General features: G+C 41.0%; 1 protein-coding gene across 1 annotated transcript in view; it reads left to right on the forward strand.

Moving 5' to 3' along the window:
- The first annotated feature begins 115 nt into the window (after window positions 1-115).
- SLC25A32 (solute carrier family 25 member 32) overlaps window positions 116-20,313 on the forward strand; it is a 32,054-nt gene continuing 11,856 nt past the window's right edge. Inside the window, exon 1 of the mRNA XM_043879475.1 lies at window positions 116-579. Within this exon, the coding sequence (XP_043735410.1) occupies window positions 423-579 (157 nt within the window). The 5' untranslated portion in view covers window positions 116-422. The remainder of the gene's footprint in view (window positions 580-20,313) is intronic.

Genomic DNA, 20,313 nt, shown 5'->3' on the forward strand with positions numbered 1-20,313 from the left:
CTTCCTGTCATGTGACTTCCGCGGAGCGGAAACCGGCCTCAGATGGGCCCTGCGGCGCTCCGTAGTCGTGCGGACAAAGGTTGGCTGGGGGCGGTGCTTGATCTGTGTTCTCAGATCCACGCCCTTCAGCCTAAGCCGGTCCGCGGAGGTGGGCGAGGCGGGGGCGGGGCCTTGGCGGAGGCGCCCCGCCCCGCTGCCCACTCTCTGCCTTGTCCGCTTCGTGTGTGGCGGCGCCTCTCTAGTCAGTCACTCGTGTGCCTAGGACTCTCGGCTTCACCCTCGCGTCCGCGAGTGTGACTCCACGCGCGGGTGCCGGAAGTGGGCTCGTGCCCTGCGGTTTCTGCTCCAGCGCGGCGACCGTCGCCACGGTGGCGGCCACTGCATCTCGTCCCACGCCCGCGGTATCAGCGGACCCTGAGCCCATGACAGGCCAGGGCCACTCGGCGTCCGGCTTGTCGGCGTGGAGCAGCACGATATTCCGCCACGTCCGCTACGAGAATCTGGTGGCGGGCGTGAGCGGCGGGGTCCTTTCCAACCTCGCGCTGCACCCCCTTGACCTCGTGAAGATCCGCTTCGCGGGTAAGAGACCAGTCAGACCCTGGGCTTCTTGCTGTCACCCCGAACCGAGTGATAAAGACGCAGAGGGAGGGCCTCTCCCTCACCTGGCTCTTGCGTACTGCGGGCGAGGCGAGAGCTGAAGAAGAATACTGTTTGCCCGGGCTCCCGTGGGGCCAGATTTGAGGAAAGGGAGTTTGGTTTAAGTGTTCTGGCTGCCAGCGTCCACTTTCCCCCCGTACTGAGGGATGAGGAGAATGGATATAAAAGTCTGAGAAAGGTTCTCATTGGTATAGAACTTGAAACTCAAAAGCCTGCTTTATAAAATAAGAAAGGGTTGATCACATTTCAGGGCTTAAACCTCACACGTGCAAATCGTTCACCCTTGGAGGTACAAGTACCCTCCACCCCCACCCCCACCCCCAGCTTTTCGAAAGTTCGCTTCACACCACCTCGCTTTTAGGAAAGGCTTTCATTAGTAAGCCTTTTTCCGCTCACCCCCAAATCGGAAAGAATCGAAGAGGATTTTCGCCATTATAAAAAGAAGGCGAAAATCGAGAATACCAAGTTCAGCGTTTGTTTTGCACCAAGCCCTTGAGAGGCAGCGTGCATCGCCAGCAGCAGGAATGGCACCACCAGCTCCCTTCCTAGAAACTACATTCAGCATCTCAGCGTCAGTCAGTCATAGCTTTGAACTGTTTCTGTGAGCATCTGTGCTTTATCTGGATTTATTTTGTGCATTCTTTAGCAAAGTGCGTGTTAAGGTAATTGCTTCTTCGCTTTATGCACTTTTGGCCTATATTAAAGCTTTCATGCTTTACTTTAGCATAGCGGGAAACCTGTACTTGGAAATCTTAGAATAGGCACGTGTTTGTCCTCTGGGCTGAGAGGGAAATCCTGGAGTAGGGAGTAATCACATTGTTACAATTTGGTAGTAATCAGTTGTACAGAATTTTCTTGAAAGTTTGTTGTTGTCCTGTGTAGTATGGTATCGGTCCTTGTGAAGGAATAAGTAGCTAGAATCCAAATAGTACAAGTTTTTATTTAGCTTTATTGAATTAAGTGCACTAAGTGAATTAACTGTATGGAAATTAAGGAAATACTTTAAAAGTTAAACTCAACATAAAATTCTGAAAAAGATAGCTTCAAAAAATGTCTTTCATAACTTTATTTGGAAACTATTTTCTGGCATTTCAGTTCTCTTACTGAAAGTGAAGTCCAGCTGCTTTTGCCTCAAAAGCAAATGAAGAGGCAAAGTTGGTAGAAAGGAAACTTTGCTTTATTTTGGAGGCTGGAACTGGGGGCAGGGACAGACTCTTGTCCCAAGGCTGAATTCCCTCCCTGCAATTGACAATCAGTGGGAAAGGACGTTTATAGGTGGAGGAAGTGGGTTACATGTAAAAACAGCACAGGCAGCCCGACAGTCATCTTGAAATTGGTCATGCAGCATAAATTGATTGTTTTAAGTATAGCTAGTCTTCAGTTCGAGGGTCCATTTGTTCTCATTTCTTTGAGGCCAGTTCTTAGAATTGTGGCAGCTAATGTCATGGCTACAGTTTTGGTCATCATATAGTTATCTTCTGCCACCGGATGGGTGTTTCAGTATCTATAAAACTGGTTAAAGGATATGGCTCAGAATATTATTTATAGCCCTTGAAGAGGAATGAAAGGTCCTTGACTTTGCTTAATGATAAACTATTAGTATTTGGTCCTGTTGGACTGTTTTTCCTTTGCTTCTCTATCTTCTCACTTTTCAATTAAACTTATTTGACTAAAGTTTTTCTACAGACAGAAGGCTGGTAGACGATGGAGTTGGAGGAAGGGAAGGACTAGACAGTCCTGCTCTATTTAATTACTACAAGTTAAGGCCTACCTTGAGAATTAGATCTGCAGAAGTGGTTTATCTTAAAGAGTTAGGAGATTCTCTTCTGTTCACTTGTATCTTAGCCTTTTAACATTTGTATAGGATATAGAAGCACCTAAATAAAGTGCTTGCCCTTAGGACACTTACATTGTAATTTTAGTCTTGCTGCTGCTAAGTTGCTTCAGTCGTGTCTGACTCTGTGCGACCCCATAGAGGCTCCCCCGTCCCTGGGGTTCTCCAGGCAAGAACGCTGGAGTGGGTTGCCATTTCCTTCTTCAATGCATGAAAGTGAAAAGTGAAAGTGAAGTCACTCAGTTGTGTCCGACTCTTTGCGACCCCATGGACTGCAGCCTACCAGGCTCCTCCGTCCATGGGGTTTTCCAGGCAAGAGTACTGGAGTGGGTTGCCATTGCCTCCTCCGAATTTTAGTCTTGAGACTCAGTCAAATAAAAAGTAACTGTAGACAACATAAAATTAAGGTCAAAATGGAATAAATCCAAATACCAAAACAGGAGTAGTAGTAGACTGTTAAGAAACTTATAGATTGGTGATGGTCATATGTATCTGTATCTGTAAAAAGTCTGGTTAGTCTTGAGGTTCGCCAGAGAAGGACAAAAATTTTGACAGCTGGAGAGGAGATAAGAAGCCATTGAAAATTAGTGAAAATTGCGGAGGGTTCTTCTTAGAAGAGAACCCACAAAGACATGTAATTTCCATGGAGTTTACCATACATGCACAAATAAGAACTACAACAACAAGGAACATTCATTGAGTGTTTACTTGCAATAAGAGCAATGAACTAATAACTTTTCTTGCGTTAGATCATTTACTGCTCTGAACAACACTGTGAATTTATTATTCCTGATACACAGATGAGGATAATTGGAGTTGACTAACTTGCTCAAGTCATAAGTTATCTGAGATTTGAATCTAGATCTGAGTTAAGTCTAACTCAAAACCCTCTGGCACTTAAGCCTTACCCCAGTAATTCCTGGTATACTGTGACTTGAACATGAAGGCAAGAATTCTGGATTTGGCTGCAGGTGCAGACCTATGTGACTTGGTATTTCTCAATTTTATGTAAGGGCAAAAGAGGTGATGGTTGAGATGATCATTTTAGTGGCTTGGCCTGGTAAGTTTAAGACAGTGCTGTGGTGCAGACTATGCCTGAGAAAAGGGGATTCTTGGTACCTGAGAATATTGGTAACATTAATTAAATGGAGAACGTATTAGGAGACCAGTAGGACTGAAGTGACAGTTAAGGCAATCAAGATAGGAGGACAAAATTAAAGATCTAGGAGTTGAAGCAGTTGAACAGAAGCTGAACGGTGTAACAAGAAACCCCCAGTGTGGCTGTGCATAGCACAAGTGTGGCTGTGAAATGGTGATAGAAAAGAAAACTTAGGAAGATGAATAACTGAAATCAAAATATCATATAGTTGACTGACCATCAGCATTAATGCTAGGATATTTAATGCTTTCATAAAATTAAGCCCTTTTAATAAAATTACAATACCTAGTGATGGGGATGTTAGTCTTGACCATTAAACCAAACGTGCAGTATTTCAATGAGTTCAGTTGCAAATTGGAATTCAGAGGTGTCCACAATAGTCGAAGGAGTAGAAATCATTTCGTGTGAGAAATGAGGAGCTAGTTTAACTTATGACATGGGAGGGACTTAAGGTATTTAGAGAACTGCCATGTGAGAAAGGGAGCTGCCTTATTGCAGGTAATCTGAAAGGCAGAGGTTGGGTGGAAGTGACAGGGAAGCAGGTTTTGGCCTGGCAAAGTGGTGGTGCTCAGAAGTGAAACTGGTGATGAATACTAGTGGTTCAGCAATTGGATGACAATGGCTAGAAGACATTTTTGTGGTGGGTGGAAAGGTCACTTGAGGTGATTATTGAAGCCCCTTATTACTTCAAGATATCGTTTTAAGCCATCAAGAATGGTGAGTGGGAGCCTTAACAAAGAATGTGAAGTAAAAATAGTAATTTTCTAAAATAACTTGAAATCCTAATAGTGTATAGGTTAATCTAAGGAACCTAAATGTAGAGTACCCTTAACAAGAATAGCATACAGTCAAGTTTTGTATGTATATGGTATTGCAGGACCTGGTAGCATAAATAATAACTTACTGAATGCTTGCTATGTGCCAGGCATGCTTTTAAGACTTGCTTTATATGTATTGAAGAAAGTGAAAGTGAAGTTGCTCAGTGATCTCCGACTCTTTGCGACCCCATGGACTGTAGCCTACTAGGCTCCTCCGTCTATGGGATTTTCCAGGCAAGAATACTGGAGTGGGTTGCCATTTCCTTCTCCAGGAGATCTTCCCAACCCAGGGATTTATTAACTCACTTAAGCCTCTCTTTTATGAGAGTTTCTGTTATTTTCTCCATTTTGTGCATGAGAAAACTCACGCACAGAGTAATCTAGTAACTTACTCGGGGTTACAGAGTAAGTGTTGAAATAGGGATTCAAACCCAGGAAGTCTGATTCCATAGCTCTTGCTGCTAGACTGAAACCCTAAAATGGGTAGTTTGGTATATCTAAAGGGTAAAATGCTAGAGGTTGAAATGAAGTGATTCCAGAAAGTTAAGCTTCCAGACTGACACATCTTTTATGCCATGTAAAAATTGAAGCCAGGTCTGGATGTTAGGAATGAGGTCAGGACTGTTGTTCAGTTGCTAAGTCATGTCCGACTCTTTTCGGCCCCATGGATTGCAGCACTCCAGGTTTCTGTGTCCTTTGCTATCTCCCAGAGTTTGCTCAAACTCATGTCCATCGAGTCTGTGATGCCGTCTGACCATCTCATCCTCTGTCTCCCCCTTCTCCTCCTGCCTTCAATCTTTGCCAGCATCAGGGTCTTGTCCAATGAGTCAGTTCTTCACATCAGGTAGCCAAAGTATTGGAGCCTCAGCATTAGTCCTTCCAATGAATATTCAGGACTGATTTCCTTTGGGATTAACTGTTTGATCTCCTTGCTGTCCAAGGGACTCTCAAGAGTATTCTTCAGCACCAGAGTTCAAAAACAGTTTGAGATCGGAACTGGAGTTGTGGAAACCAAAGCCTGAGGGTAGAAATTGAAACTACGTAGTGATTGAGAGACTAACCCTGCTGAGTGGAAAGAGTGCCTAAAAACCAGCATTTAAAGGATGGGTAGAACAGGAGACTGCAAGAAAATGTAACAGTCAAAGTAAGAGAGAAATCAGGAAAGAGTGAAACCAGCCCCGGGAGGTAAACAATGTCAGATGTGGTCACGGGATAAAGAGAAGAATCCCAAAGTGCACGTGGAGGTCTTTAAACTGCAGTAGCAGGTGGAGGCCAAACCAGCCTTCAGTGGATTGAGAAGCAACAGAGGTGAGAAAGTCCACGCTGAGATTGTAGTTCCCTCTTCCAGAAGCTTTACTGACAGGGAGGCACTGGGATCTGAAAGGAGACACTCAGGAGATGAGATAATTTGAGTCTTTATTTTGTTGGGAAAAAACTAAAAAATGAGGACAAGATTGGAGATGGAGGCCAGAAGATAATTAGTGAGATTTCTAAGGGGTTCTAAGCAAACAGAATCTAGAGCAGTCTCTCTCACACTTTTCTGGTCACAACCCTCAGTGGGAAAATTTTTTTTTTCTTTTTGTTTTCCAAAACTTTTTATTCTGTTTTGGGGTATAGCTGATTAACAATGTCGTGGTTCGGGTGGACAGTGAAGGGACTCCGCCATACTTACACATGTATCCATTCTCCTCTGAATGCCCCTCCCATCCAGGCTGGCACATAACGTTGAGCAGAGCTCCATGTGCTATACAGTAGGTCCTTGTTGGTTATCCATTTGAAATATAGCAGTGTGTACGTGACCTTCCCAAAGTCCCTAACTATCCCTTCCGCCCGGCAGCCATAAGTTCATTTTCTAAGTCTGTGAGTCTCTAGGAAATAAATTTTTATCTTAGCTATCTAATGCGAGCACACACTCTTGCCTGGAGAATCCCAGGGACAGAGGAGCCTAGTGGGCTGCCGTCTATGGGGTAGCACAGAGTCGGACACGCCTGAAGAGACTTAGCAGCAGCAGCAGCAGCGAGCACACACACATTACTGAAACAAGTTTCATAAAGCAATACTTATCCTTACTGCTTGTGATGTCATTTATATTGTCTGCTACTCCAGTCTGTTGCTGGTGGCGGTTTTTGTTTTGTTCGTTTTTTGTCTTTTTTTTTTAATGATCTGCTCAATCAGTTTCTGGACCCATCTGCAGCTTTCAAAATGCTGAGATAGAGTACAAGTAGAGGGGATTGGTTTTCTTTATTAAGAGGGACCAGCTCTTCAGTGTGACAGAGGAAAGGAGGGATAAAACTAACATGCAGCAAATGAAACAGGTTGTAATAGGGTAGTTAAAATTAGTGTCCCCTGTCTTGGCTCCCTCTTGCTCAGCAAACTTTTCTGTCTTCCCATTATGTCTGTTGGGCTTCCCTTGTGACACAGTTGGTAAAGAATCCCCCCGAAATGCAGGAGACCTGGGTTTGATTCTTGGGTCAGAAAGATCTCCTAGAGTAGGACATGGCAACCCACTCCAGTATTTCTTGCCTGGAAAATTCCATGGACAGAGGAATCTGGTGGACTACAGTCCATGGGGTCTCAAAGAATCAGACATGACTGGGTGCACATGCACACAATTGTGTCTGTTGGCATCTTTTAGTACTATCACAGGCCATTATAACAGTTATGCAGGAAGTATTTAGATGTAACTACAAAATTTTCAGTGGCAAGTATTTTTGAGACCATTATGAGGCCATTTAGGCCAAAAATATTCACTGTATTTTATTTATATAGCGATTGTAATTCAACTTTAGAGAGGCCCTAATCCAGACCCTCTTCATCTCAGTAACTGCAGTCATCTCTTGTTTTCTTGCTTCCAGGTTTTCCACCTTCAAGTGCATTCCCCCCAGGGTACCAGGGTCTCCTTTCTAAACACATATTTGATTATCTTAGGCACACCTGAACCCAAGTTTGAGAAATCTGGGACTTTGATCATAGGTTTGATCATAGGCAAATGTTCTTTTGTGATTTTCAGGAATGTTTGCAATTAAGCCTGTCTTAGTCTGCTAGGGCTGCCATAACAAAATACCACAGGCAGGGTGGCTTAAACCACAGAAATTTATTTTCTCCTAGTTTTAGGGGCTTGAAGTCCAAGATCAAGGGACCAGCAGGGGTGGTTTCCAGGTGGGGCCTTTCTCCTTGGCTTGCACATAGCTGCCTTCTGACAGTGTCCTCACAGGACTTTTCTCAGTGCGTATGCATTCCTGCTGTGTCTTCCTCTTTGTAAGGACACCAGTACTGCTGAATTAGGGTCCCGCCCTTATGATCCTGTTTAATCCTGATTACCTCCTTATAGGCCCTGTCCCAAGTACCCTCACACTGGGGGTTAGGGCTTCAATATATGAACTGGAGGAAGGATGCAATTCCTGAAAGAGGCCCTTGTCCTGTCTTATAAGCTAATTTCCTACCATCCTTTCCCTCTAAGAGCTGTGCACTTCAACTGTCCCATGTCCCCAGGATTCTCCCCAATAGCGCCAGGTGCTGTGATGCTCCATGTATTTGCACCACCTGTCCAGTGGTCTAGAGAGAAATTTTCTCTTCTTTTCCCAAGAACAAGTTTCTAACCAATCTTCAGGACTCTACCCTTTATCTGCTCTCACACTTTCCCCCGTCACCCTCCTGCCTCTCTCCAGGTGCTCCTATATATAGTGGTGATCATGTTTCTTCCTTATTCCCATAGCTCTTCATAGGTGTACCACAGTGCTTATGACTTTGTCATGAGATTGTTTGTCCATTTTGCCTTGAGAATTACATCCTCCTCACGGTCAGAGTTTGTGTCATACTTAGGCTTATATTCTTTCTTTGCCTGGTAATGATAAAGAATCAATACATTGTTTTCTTAATTTTTTTTAACAAAATTTATCTGTGAACAAATGAATATTTTTAAAAATTAAAGATTTGCTCCTACATATATGATAAAGTAGATAAAGTTATAGTACTAATGAAGTATAGGGTACAGAATGATGTTGCCTATTACTGAGATACTTCATACTGTGTATTTCTAGGATTAAATGACTTCTCAAAACAAAGGAATCATTGGTTCATATATAAATCAATGATTTTGTGTGATTTCTTTTTTTCTTTTTTACCTCAAAAGAAAAATTGTGTTGTGAGCTTATTGAAAGGAAAACTTCCATAGAAGGCATTTAGTACAAGAAAATGAGCCATGAAATCCAAGGGAACCACCAGAAAGATTATAAAGTACACAGCAAAACATTTCTTGACAGCCAGTTACTCAGCTACATCCCTTTAAACTTATATTTTATAAAACTCACAACAGCCTGTGAGGTAGGGAATATTTATCCCCAGTTTATAAAAGAGGATGCTAAAGGTCAGGTAGAAAACACCAGGTGGCTAATGAGGGACGTTAAATATCAAAACCCAGGTCTTCTAACAAAGCCTAGTGCACTTTAATCTCACTTCATGGTGTAACATTGTCAGGGTTAATGATGAAAGAAACTGACTTTCCCCCTTTGCCTGGCATGGGTAAATAGTCTTTCCTTGCCAGGTTGCAGTATGCACAGTAAAGCAGTGGCAAGGGTACACTGAACTAGGTATGTCTGGATATGACTAGTGGACTGTAATTTGTATAAACTTTCTGGGGGACAGTTTCAGTGTGAAATTTGTAACATTAAATTTATGCCCTTTAACCCCTTCTAATTCCCCTTCTAACTATATAAGGATTTGTGCAAATTGTTGACCAGAATTTTCTTTAGAGACCTTTCGATAATAGCAAAGAGGGAAAAACAATTCACATGTCAACCAGAGGATTGTTTGTCCGAATGATGGGATATCTGTGAGAGGCAGCACCATCATATCATTGTTCAGATCTTATTTTTGAAAGGCTTTAGAAATCTTTTTTTTGGTGGGAAGGGGGGGATCTTTTGAAAATCCTATTTTACCATATATTGATTTTATAAAAACATAATCAGTATTATAAATTTGGCATTCTCTTTCATTCCATTTCCCTGTAGGAAACAGAAGACACGTTCAAAATAGGATAGCTCTGGAGCACTGTTGTTCAGTAGCTAAGTCACATCTGACTCTCTGTGACCCCATGGACTGCAGCACTCTAGGCTTCTCTGTTTCCCAAAGTTTGCTCAAGTTCATGTCCTTGTCATAGCTTTCCTTCCAAGAAGCAAGCATCTTCCAATTTCATGGCTATAATCACCACCCACAGTGACTCTGGAGCCCTAGAAAAGAAAATCTGTCACTGCTTCTACGTTTTCCTCTTCTCTTTGCCTTGAAGTGATGGGACTGGATACCGTAATCTTACTTTTTTGAATGTTGAGTTTTAAGCCAGCCTTTCACTCTCCTCTTTCCCCCTCATCAAGAGGCTCATTAGTTTCTCTTTGTTTTCTGCCATTAGAGTGGTATCATCTGTATATCTGAGATTGTTGATATTTCTCCCAGCAATCTTGATCCCAGCTTGTGCTTCATCCAGCCCATCATTACACATGAGGTACTCTGCCTATAACTTAAATAAACAGGGTGACAATATACAGCCTTGTTGTACTCGTTTCCCAGTTTTGAACCAGTCAGTTGTTCTATGTAAGGTTCTAATTGTTGCTTCTTGACCCAGATACAGGTTTCTCAGGAGACAGGTAAGGTGGTCTGATATTCCCATCTCTCAATAAATTTTCCAGTTTGTTGTGATCCACACAGTCAAAGGGTTTAGCATAGTCAGTGAAGCAGAAGTTGATATTTTTCTGAAATCCCTTTGCTTTCTTTATGATCCAGTCAATGTTGGCAGTTTGATCTTTGATTCCTCTGCCTTTTCTAAATCCAACTTGTATATCTGGAAGTTCTTTTTTTTTTTTTTTTATCTGGAAGTTCTTGATACACATGCTGCTAAAGCCTAGCTTGAAGGATTTTGGGCATAACCTTACTAACATGGGAAATGAGTGCAATTGCCTGGTAGTTTGAAAATTCTTCAGCATTGCCCTTCTTTAGGATTGGAATGAAAACTGACCTTTTCCAGTCCTGTGGCCACTGCTGAGTTTCCACATTTGCTGGCATATTGAGTGCAGCAAAAGGACTGTTTACAAAGATGTAAGCAGGTTAGTAGGACAAGGCTGTATGTTCTCACCCTGTTTATTTAACTTATACGGAGAGAACATCATGCAAAATGCCAGACTGGATGAATCACAAGCTGGAATCAAGATTGCAGGGAGAAATAACAATAACCTCAGATATGCAGACACCACCACCCTAATGGCAGAAAGCAAAAAAGATTGATAGAGCCTCTTGACAGAGGTGAAAGAGGAAAGTGAAAAGGCTGGCTTAACACTCAACGTTCAAAAAACTAAGATCATGGCATCTTGGCATCACTTCATGGCAAACTTGGGCTCCAAAATCACTGTGGATGGTGGCTGCAACCATGAAATTAAAAGATGCTTGCTGCTTGGAAGAAAAACTATGACAAACCTAGATAGTGTATTAAAAATCAGAGACATCACTTTGCTGACAAAGGTCTGTATAGTCAAACCTATGGGTTTTCCAGTAGACATATACAGATGTGAAAGTTGGACCATAAAGAAGACAGCATCAAAGAATTGATGCCTTCAAATTGTGGTGCTGGAGAAGACTCTTGAGAGTCCCATGGACTGCAAGGAGATCAAACAAGTCAATCCTAAAGGAGTCAACCCTGAGTATTCATCAGAAGGACTGATGCTGAGGTTCCAATACTTTGGCCACCTGATGGGAAGAGCTGATTCATTGGAAAAGACCCTGATGCTGGGAAAGATTGAAGGCAAAAGGAGAAGAGGGTGACAGAGGGTGAGATGATTGGATTGTATCACCAACTCAATGGACATGAATTTGAGCAAACTCCAGGAGATAGTGGAGGACAGGGAAACCTTGCGACCATGGGGTTGCAAAGAGTCAGAATGACTTAGGGACTGAACAACAACAATGCATCTTATAGGAGAACCACAAGGAATAATGCAGTATTTGGGTACTAGAAACAGTTTGGGCTGTTGTCACCTGAAGGGCCCCAGGACAGGGAGAGTCATTGAGAGAGGGTCACCTTAAGAGGAACTTTGAGCTTCAATAGAGGAATGCAGCCTACCCAAGGCAACCTCCACAAGAATAAATATTAATATCTGCATCTGCTCTCTTCTATCCCTTTCATCTGCCTGGGCTCACCACCAACCCAACTCAACTAGAAGCTAGAGGCAACATCAGACTTCTAGGGCAGAACATGGTAGAGAAGAGTGGACTCTGGTTCTGGAAAGGAAATGGAAGATATTCAGGCTGTATCAATTGAGCACATGTATTTTGAGAGCCTACAATGTACAAAGCACTATGATAGGAGGGTGGATATTGCAATGAAAAAGTAGTCTCTGCTCTCACAGAGCAATGAGAAGCCAGGATAATTGAACAAAACAAACAACCCCATGTATTTTCTTATGGTAGGGAATGTATGGTATGCCATGGGAAGCTGCATCTAGAGGGTAGGAAGGTATCCCCAAAAGAAACGATTGTTAAACTGAGACCTGAAAGAGGAATCAAAGTTACTTGTGTGAAGGAATAGTTAAGAAGAGAATTTTCATGGCAGACCATCAATAGTCTATGCCAAAGTGTTAAGGTCAGAGGCTGTGTAAGAACTGAAAATTGTTGAACGTTCTAGCAATTTTCCTCAAATATTTTGAAGTGCCGGCTTCAGTGAGCCAAGTACTATGCAGTAAGTTCCCTAAGGCAGCTTTGTTTAATGCAGAGAGAGAATGAAGAGGAGACTGGGGCTTGTGGTAGAAGAGTAATGGAGGGTCTTATGTAATGTGTTAAGGAATAATGTTCTTTATTGTTTGGGGTGTAGAATAGTTGCAAGTATAATAAATAAGTGACTTATTGAAATGTGCATTTCTAGAAGGATTTCTCAACCTGCAGTGCAACTACTGGGGCAAGGCAGCAAAACTGGAGATAAGAAAGCTAATTTAATTTCTATTGCTAGTGAAGAAGTGATGGTGTCCTAAAGTAGGGCAGTGGCAATGTGAACTGAGAGACATGGATGGGTCCAGGAAAGACTTGTGATGTAGAATCAATAGGATGTCTTAATTGGTAAGAGGTTGTGAAAGGAGGAGTGTTTGTGGACTCTGGTGTCTGTCCAGGTTTCTGTCTTGAGCATCTGTATAGATGGTGTGTTAGTTGCTAAGCCAGGTCCGACTCTTGAGACCCTGTGTACTGTAGCCTACCAAGCTCCTCTGTCTATGGGATTCTCCAGGCAAAAATACTGGAGTGGGTTGCCATTCTCTTCTCCAAGGGATCTTCCTGACCCAGGGATCAAACCAGAGTCTCTTGCATTGCAGGCAGATTCTTTACCATTTGAGCCACCAGAGAATCCCTGTTGATTGACTAACACAGAGTAGTGAATAACAGCATCTTCAAAAGGGGTGGAGAAAACTAGTTCAGTTTTGGATTTGTTCAAGTTGCAGTGTTTGTTAGTTGCATTATTTATGTAGATTTGAAGATCAACAAAAAGGTCTGGTCTAGAGTTAGTTCAGTTCAGTCGCTCAGTCGTGTCCGACTCTTTGTGACCCATGGACTGAAGCACGCCAGGCCTGCCTGTCCATCACCAGCTCCCGGAGTTTACTCAAACTCATGTCCGTTGAGTCAGTGTTGCCATCTGACCATCTCATTCTCTGTCGTTCCCTTCTCCTCTCGCCTTCAATCTTTCCCAGCATCAGGGTCTTTTCCAATGAGTCAGTTCTTCGCTTCAGGTGGCCAAAGTATTGGAGTTTCAGCTTCAACATCAGTCCTTCCAATGAACATTCAGGACTGATTTCCTTTAGGATGGACTGGTTGGATCTCCTAGCAGTCCAAGGGACTGTCAAGAGTCTTCTCCAACACCACAGTTCAAAAGCATCAATTCTTCAGCGCTCAGCTTTCTTTATAGTCCAACTCTGACATCCATACATGACCACTGGAAAAACCATAGCCTTGACTAGATGGACCTTTGTTGACACTGGCATTTATATCCACAGACAAAAAAGAAAGGGAGGAAATATACTACAATAAGGGCAGTCATCTTGGACTGGTGGCGTTGGGCATGGTTTTTATTTTCTTTATGCCTTCCTGTTAGAGGAGGAAATGGCAACCCACTCCAGTATTCTTGCCTGGAAAATTCCATGGACAGAGGAGCCTGGCAGGCTACAGTCTATGGGGTCACAAAGAGTTGGCCACGACTGAGTGACTGAGCACATGCTTTCCTATATTTTGGAAATGTTCTGCAGCATACATGTTTTGCTATTTTTTTTTTCTTTTCTTTCTTTCTTTCTTTATTTTTTTATTAGTTGGAGGCTAATTACTTCACAACATTTCAGTGGGTTTTGTCATACATTGATATGAATCAGCCATAGATTTACACTTATCCCCATCCCGATCCCCCCTCCCACCTCCCTCTCCACCCGATTCCTCTGGGTCTTCCCAGTGCACCAGGCCCGAGGACTTGTCTCATGCATCCCACCTGGGCTGGTGATCTGTTTCACCATAGATAATATACATGCTGTTCTTTCGAAACATCCCACCCTCACCTTCTCCCACAGAGTTCAAAAGTCTGTTCTGTACATCTGTGTCTCCTTTTCTGTTTTGCATATAGGGTTATCATTACCATCTTTCTAAATTCCATATATATGTGTTAGTATACTGTAATGGTCTTTATCTTTCTGGCTTACTTCACTCTGTATAATGGGCTCCAGTTTCATCCATCTCATTAGAACTGATTCAAATGAATTCTTTTTAACGGCTGAGTAATATTCCATGGTGTATATGTACCACAGCTTCCTTATCCATTCATCTGCTGATGGGCATCTAGGTTGCTTCCATGTCCTGGCTATTATAAACAGTGCTGCAGTGAACATTGGGGTGCATGTGTCTCTTTCAGATCTGGTTTCCTCAGTGTGTATGCCCAGGAGTGGGATTGCTGGGTCATATGGCAGTTCTGTTTCCAGTTTTTTAAGAAATCTCCACACTGTTCTCCATAGTGGCTGTACTAGTTTGCATTCCCACCAACAGTGTAAGAGGGTTCCCTTTTCTCCACACCCTCTCCAGCATTTATTGCTTGTAGACTTTTGGATAGCAGCCATCCTGACTGGCGTGTAATGGTACCTCATTGTGGTTTTGATTTGCATTTCTCTGATAATGAGTGATGTTGAGCATCTTTTCATGTGTTTGTTAGCCATCTGTATGTCTTCTTTGGAGAAATGTCTATTTAGTTCTTTGGCCCATTTTTTGATTGGGTCATTTATCTTTCTGGAATTGAGCTTCAGGAGTTGCTTGTATATTTTTGAGATTAATCCTTTGTCTGTTTCTTCATTTGCTATTATTTTCTCCCAATCTGAGGGCTGTCTTTTCACCTTACTTATAGTTTCCTTTGTTGTGCAAAAGCTTTTCAGTTTCATTAGGTCCCATTTGTTTAGTTTTGCTTTTATTTCCAATATTCTGGGAGGTGGGTCATAGAGGATCTTGCTGTGATTTATGTCGGAGAGTGTTTTGCCTATGTTCTCCTCTAGGAGTTTTATAGTTTCTGGTCTTACATTTAGATCTTTAATCCATTTTGAGTTTATTTTTGTGTATGGTGTTAGAAAGTGTTCTAGTTTCATTCTTTTACAAGTGGTTGACCAGTTTTCCCAGCACCACTTGTTAAAGAGGTTGTCTTTTTTCCATTGTATATCCTTGCCTCCTTTGTCAAAGATAAGGTGTCCATAGGTTCGTGGATTTATCTCTGGGCTTTCTATTCTGTTCCATTGATCTATATTTCTGTCTTTGTGCCAGTACCATACTGTCTTGATGACTATGGCTTTGTAGAGTCTGAAGTCAGGCAGGTTGATTCCTCCAGTTCCATTCTTCTTTCTCAAGATTACTTTGGCTATTCGAGGTTTTTTGTATTTCCATACAAATTGTGAAATTATGTGTTCTAGTTCTGTGAAAAATACCGTTGGTAGCTTGATAGGGATTGCATTGAATCTATAGACTGCTTTGGGTAGAATAGCCATTTTGACAATATTGATTCTTCCAATCCATGAACACGGTATGTTTCTCCATCTGTTTGTGTCCTCTTTGATTTCTTTCATCCGTGTTTTATAGTTTTCTATGTATAGGTCTTTTGTTTCTTAAGGTAGATATACTCCTAAGTATTTTATTCTTTTTGTTGCAATGTGAATGGTATTGTTTCCTTAATTTCTCTTTCTGTTTTTTCATTGTTAGTATATAGGAATGCAAGGGATTTCTGTGTGTTAATTTTATATCCTGCAACTTTACTATATTCATTGATTAGCTCTAGTAATTTTCTGGAAGAGTCTTTAGGGTTTTCTATGTAGAGGATCATGTCATCTGCAAACAGCAAGAGTTTCACTTCTTCTTTTCCTATCTGGATTCCTTTTACTTCTTTTTCTGCTCTGATTGCTGTGGCCAAAACTTCCAACACTATGTTGAATAGTAGTGGTGAGAGTGGGCACCCTTGTCTTGTTCCTGATTTCAGGGGAAATGCCTTCAATTTTTCACCATTGAGGGTGATGCTTGCTGTGGGTTTGTCATATATAGCTTTTATTATGTTGAGGTATGTTCCTTCTATTCCTGCTTTTTGGAGAGTTTTAATCATAAATGAGTGTTGAATTTTGTCAAAGGCTTTCTCTGCATCTATTGAGATAATCATATGGTTTTTATCTTTCAATTTGTTAATGTGGTGTATTACATTGATTGATTTGCGGATATTAAAGAATCCTTGCATTCCTGGGATAAAGCCCACTTGGTCATGGTGTATGATTTTTTTAATATGTTGTTGGATTCTGTTTGCTAGAATTTTGTTAAGGATTTTTGCATCTATGTTCATCAGTGATATTGGCCTGTAGTTTTCTTTTTTTTTGTGGCATCTTTGTCTGGTTTTGGAATTAGGGTGATGGTGGCCTCATAAAATGAGCTTGGAAGTTTACCTTCATCTGCAATTTTCTGGAAGAGTTTGAGTAAGATAGGTGTTAGCTCTTCTCTAAATTTTTGGTAGAATTCAGCTGTGAAGCCATCTGGTCCTGGGCTTTTGTTTGCTGGAAGATTTTTTATCACAGTTTCGATTTCCTTGCTTGTGATGGGTCTGTTAAGATCTTCTATTTCTTCCTGGTTCAGTTTTGGAAAGTTATACTTTTCTAAGAATTTGTCCATTTCATCCAAGTTGTCCATTTTATTGGCATAGAGCTGCTGGTAGTAGTCTCTTATGATCCTTTGTATTTCAGTGTTGTCTGTTGTGATCTCTCCATTTTCATTTCTAATTTTATTAATTTGGTTCTTCTCTCTTTGTTTCTTAATGAGTCTTGCTAATGGTTTGTCAATTTTGTTTATTTTTTCAAAAAAACAGCTTTTAGCTTTGTTGATTTTTGCTATGGTCTCTTTAGTTTCTTTTGCATTTATTTCTGCCCTAATTTTTAAGATTTCTTTCTTTCTACTAACCCTGGGGTTCTTCATTTCTTCCTTCTCTAATTGCTTTAGGTGTAGAGTTAGGTTATTTATTTGGCTTTTTTCTTGTTTCTTGATGTAAGCCTGTAATGCTATGAACCTTCCCCTTAGCACTGCTTTTACAGTGTCCCATAGGTTTTGGGTTGTTGTGTTTTCATTTTCATTCATTTCTATACATATTTTGATTTCTTTTTTGATTTCTTCTATGATTTGTTGGTTATTCAGAAGCATGTTATTTAGCCTCCATATGTTTGAATTTTTAACAATTTTTTTCCTGTAATTGAGATCTAATCTTACTGCACTGTGGTCAGAAAAGATGACTGGAATGATTTCAGTTTTTTTTAATTTTCCAAGACCATATTTATGGCCCAGGATGTGATCTATTCTGGAGAAGGTTCCGTGTGCACTTGAGAAAAAGGTGAAGTTGATTGTTTTGGGGTGAAATGTCCTATAGATATCAATTAGGTCTAGCTGGTCCATTGTGTCATTTAAGGTTTGTGTTTCCTTGTTAATTTTCTGTTTAGTTGATCTATCCATAGTTGTGAGTGGGGTGTTAAAGTCTCCCACTATTATTGTGTTTCTATTAATTTCCTCTTTCATACTCGTTAGCGTTTGCCGTACATATTGCGGTGCTCCTATGTTGGGTGCATATATATTTATAATTGTTATATCTTCTTCTTGGATTGATCCTTTGATCATTATGTAGTGTCCTTCTTTGTCTCTTTTCACATCCTTTATTTGAAAGTCTATTTTATCTGATATGAGTGTTGCGACTCCTGCTTTCTTTTGGTCTCCGTTTGCGTGAAATATTTTTTTCCAGCCCTTCACTTTTAGTCTGTATGTGTCTCTTGTTTTGAGGTGGGTCTCTTGTAGACAGCATATATAAGGGTCTTGTTTTTGTATCCATTCATCCAATCTTTGTCTTTTGGTTGGGGCATTCAACCCATTTACATTTAAGGTAATTATTGATAGGTGTGGTCCTGTTGCCATTTACTTTGTTGCTTTGGGTTCACGTTTATACAACCTTTCTGCATTTCCTGTCTAGAGAAGATCCTTTAGCATTTGTTGAAGAGCTGGTTTGGTGGTGCTGAATTTTCTCAGCTTTTGCTTGTCTGTAAAGCTTTTGAATTCTCCTTCATATCTGAATGAGATCCTTGCTGGGTACAGTAATCTAGGTTGTAGGTTATTCCCTTTCATTACTTTCAGTATGTCCTGCCATTCCCTTCTGGCCTGGAGGGTTTCTATTGATAGATCAGCTGTTATCCTTATGGGAATCCCTTTGTGTGTTATTTGTTGTTTCTCCCTTGCTGCTTTTAGTATTTGTTCTTTGTGTTTGATCTTTGTTAATTTGATTAATATGTGTCTTGGGGTGTTTCACCTTGGGTTTATCCTGTTTGGGACTCTCTGGGTTTCTTGGACTTGGGTGGCTATTTCCTTCCCCATTTTAGGGAAGTTTTCAGCTATTATCTCCTCGAGTATTTTCTCATGGCCTTTCTTCTTGTCTTCTTCTTCTGGGACTCCTATGATTCGAATGTTGGGGCATTTCACATTGTCCCAGAGGTCCCTGAGGTTGTCCTCGTTTCTTTTAATCCTTTTTTCTTTTTTCCTCTCTGCTTCATTTATTTCCACCGTTTTATCTTCTACCTCACTTATCCTATCTTCTGTCTCCGTTATTCTACTCTTGGTTCCCTCCAGAGTGTTTTTTATCTCATTCATTGCATTATTTATTTTTAATTGACTTTTTTATTTCTTCTAGGTCTTTATTAAACATTTCTTGCATCTTTTCGATCTTTGTCTCCAGGCTATTTATCTGTAACTCCATTTTGTTTTCAAGATTTTGGATCATTTTTATTATCATTATTCTAAATTCTTTTTCAGGTAGATTCCCTATCTCCTCCTCTTTTGTTTGACTTGGTGGGCATTTTTCATGTTCCTTTACCTGTTGGGTATTTCTTTGCCTTTTCATCTTGTTTAGATTGCTGTGTCTGGAGTGGGCTTTCTGTATTCTGGAGGTCTGTGGTTCCTTTTTATTGTGGAGGTTTTACCCAGTGGGTGGGGTTAGACGATTGGCTTGTCAAGGTTTCCTGGTTAGGGAAGCTTGTGTCGGTGTTCTGGTGTGTGGAACTTGATTTCTTCTCTTTGGAGAGCAATGGAGTGCCCAGTAATGAGTTTTGAGATGGGTCTATGTGTTAGGTGTGACCTTGGGCAGCCTGTATGTTGACGTTCAGGGCTATGTTCCTGCGTTGCTGGAGAATTTGCGTGGTATGTCTTGCTCTAAAACTTATTGGCTCTTGGGTGGTGGTTGGTTTCAGTGTAGGTATGGAGGCTTTTGGACGGTCACTTATTACTTAAAGTTCCATGTAGTCAGGAGTTTTCTGGTGTTCTCAGGTTTTGGGCTTAAGTCTCCTGCCTCTGGATTTCAGTTTTATTCTTCCTGTAGTCTCAGGACTTCTCCAACTATACAGCACTGATAAGAAAACTTCTAGGTTAATGGCGAAAAGATTCTCCCCCGTTAGGGACACCCAGAGAGGTTCACAGAGTTACATGAAGAAGAGGAGAGGGAGGAGAGAGATAGAGATGAGCAGGAGGAGAAAAAGGGGGACTCAAGAGGAGAGAGACAGATCTACGCAGTTGTCTGTTCCCAGAGTGTTCTCCGTAGCCCAGACACCCACAAAGATTCACAGAATTGGATTGGGAAGAGAAGGGGAAAGGAGGAAATAGAAGTGTTCTGAGGTAGAAAACAGAGAGTCAAGATTGGGAGAGAATAATCAACACACTCCTGAATAAAAATGGGAACTGAATATTGGATTCTTAAATGTTCACAATTTGTATCATATACTGAAAAACAAAAATTAAAAATCTAGAGTAGAGGTTAGACTCTTAAAAATACTATATTAAAAACAAAAACCAAAACACACACAAAAAATTTTAGAAATATGTATGAAGTTCGGTTTAAAAATAGGGCTTCTCTTTTTTTTTTTTTTTGTAAGGTTATAGTGTATTGAAAATGAAAATTGAGTAGTAGAGGAGTACTAGAGGACTTTAAAAGAAATAAGGGAAAAATAAAAATAGAAAATAGAAGAGAAAAGGGGGGAAAAAAGAAAAAAAAGAAAAAAAATTTTTCCCTAATTAAAAAAATCGTAAAAATCTATGAAAATGAAAGTTAAGGAGTAGTGGGGGAGTAATAGGGAATTTTAAAGGAAAATAAAAGAGAAAAAATAGAAAAAAAAATTTTTTTTCTTACTTAAAAAAAAAAAATATATCTAGGAATTTCTCTGGAGCTGTTGCGGTCAGTGTGGGTTCGGCTCAGTTTCAGATAGCTCCTCGTTCCAGCTTACACTTCTCGATATCTACAGGCCCCTTCCGGT

Source organism: Cervus elaphus, chromosome 21, assembly GCF_910594005.1.
Source record: "Cervus elaphus chromosome 21, mCerEla1.1, whole genome shotgun sequence".
In the NCBI taxonomy this organism is placed as follows: Eukaryota; Metazoa; Chordata; class Mammalia; order Artiodactyla; family Cervidae; genus Cervus; species Cervus elaphus.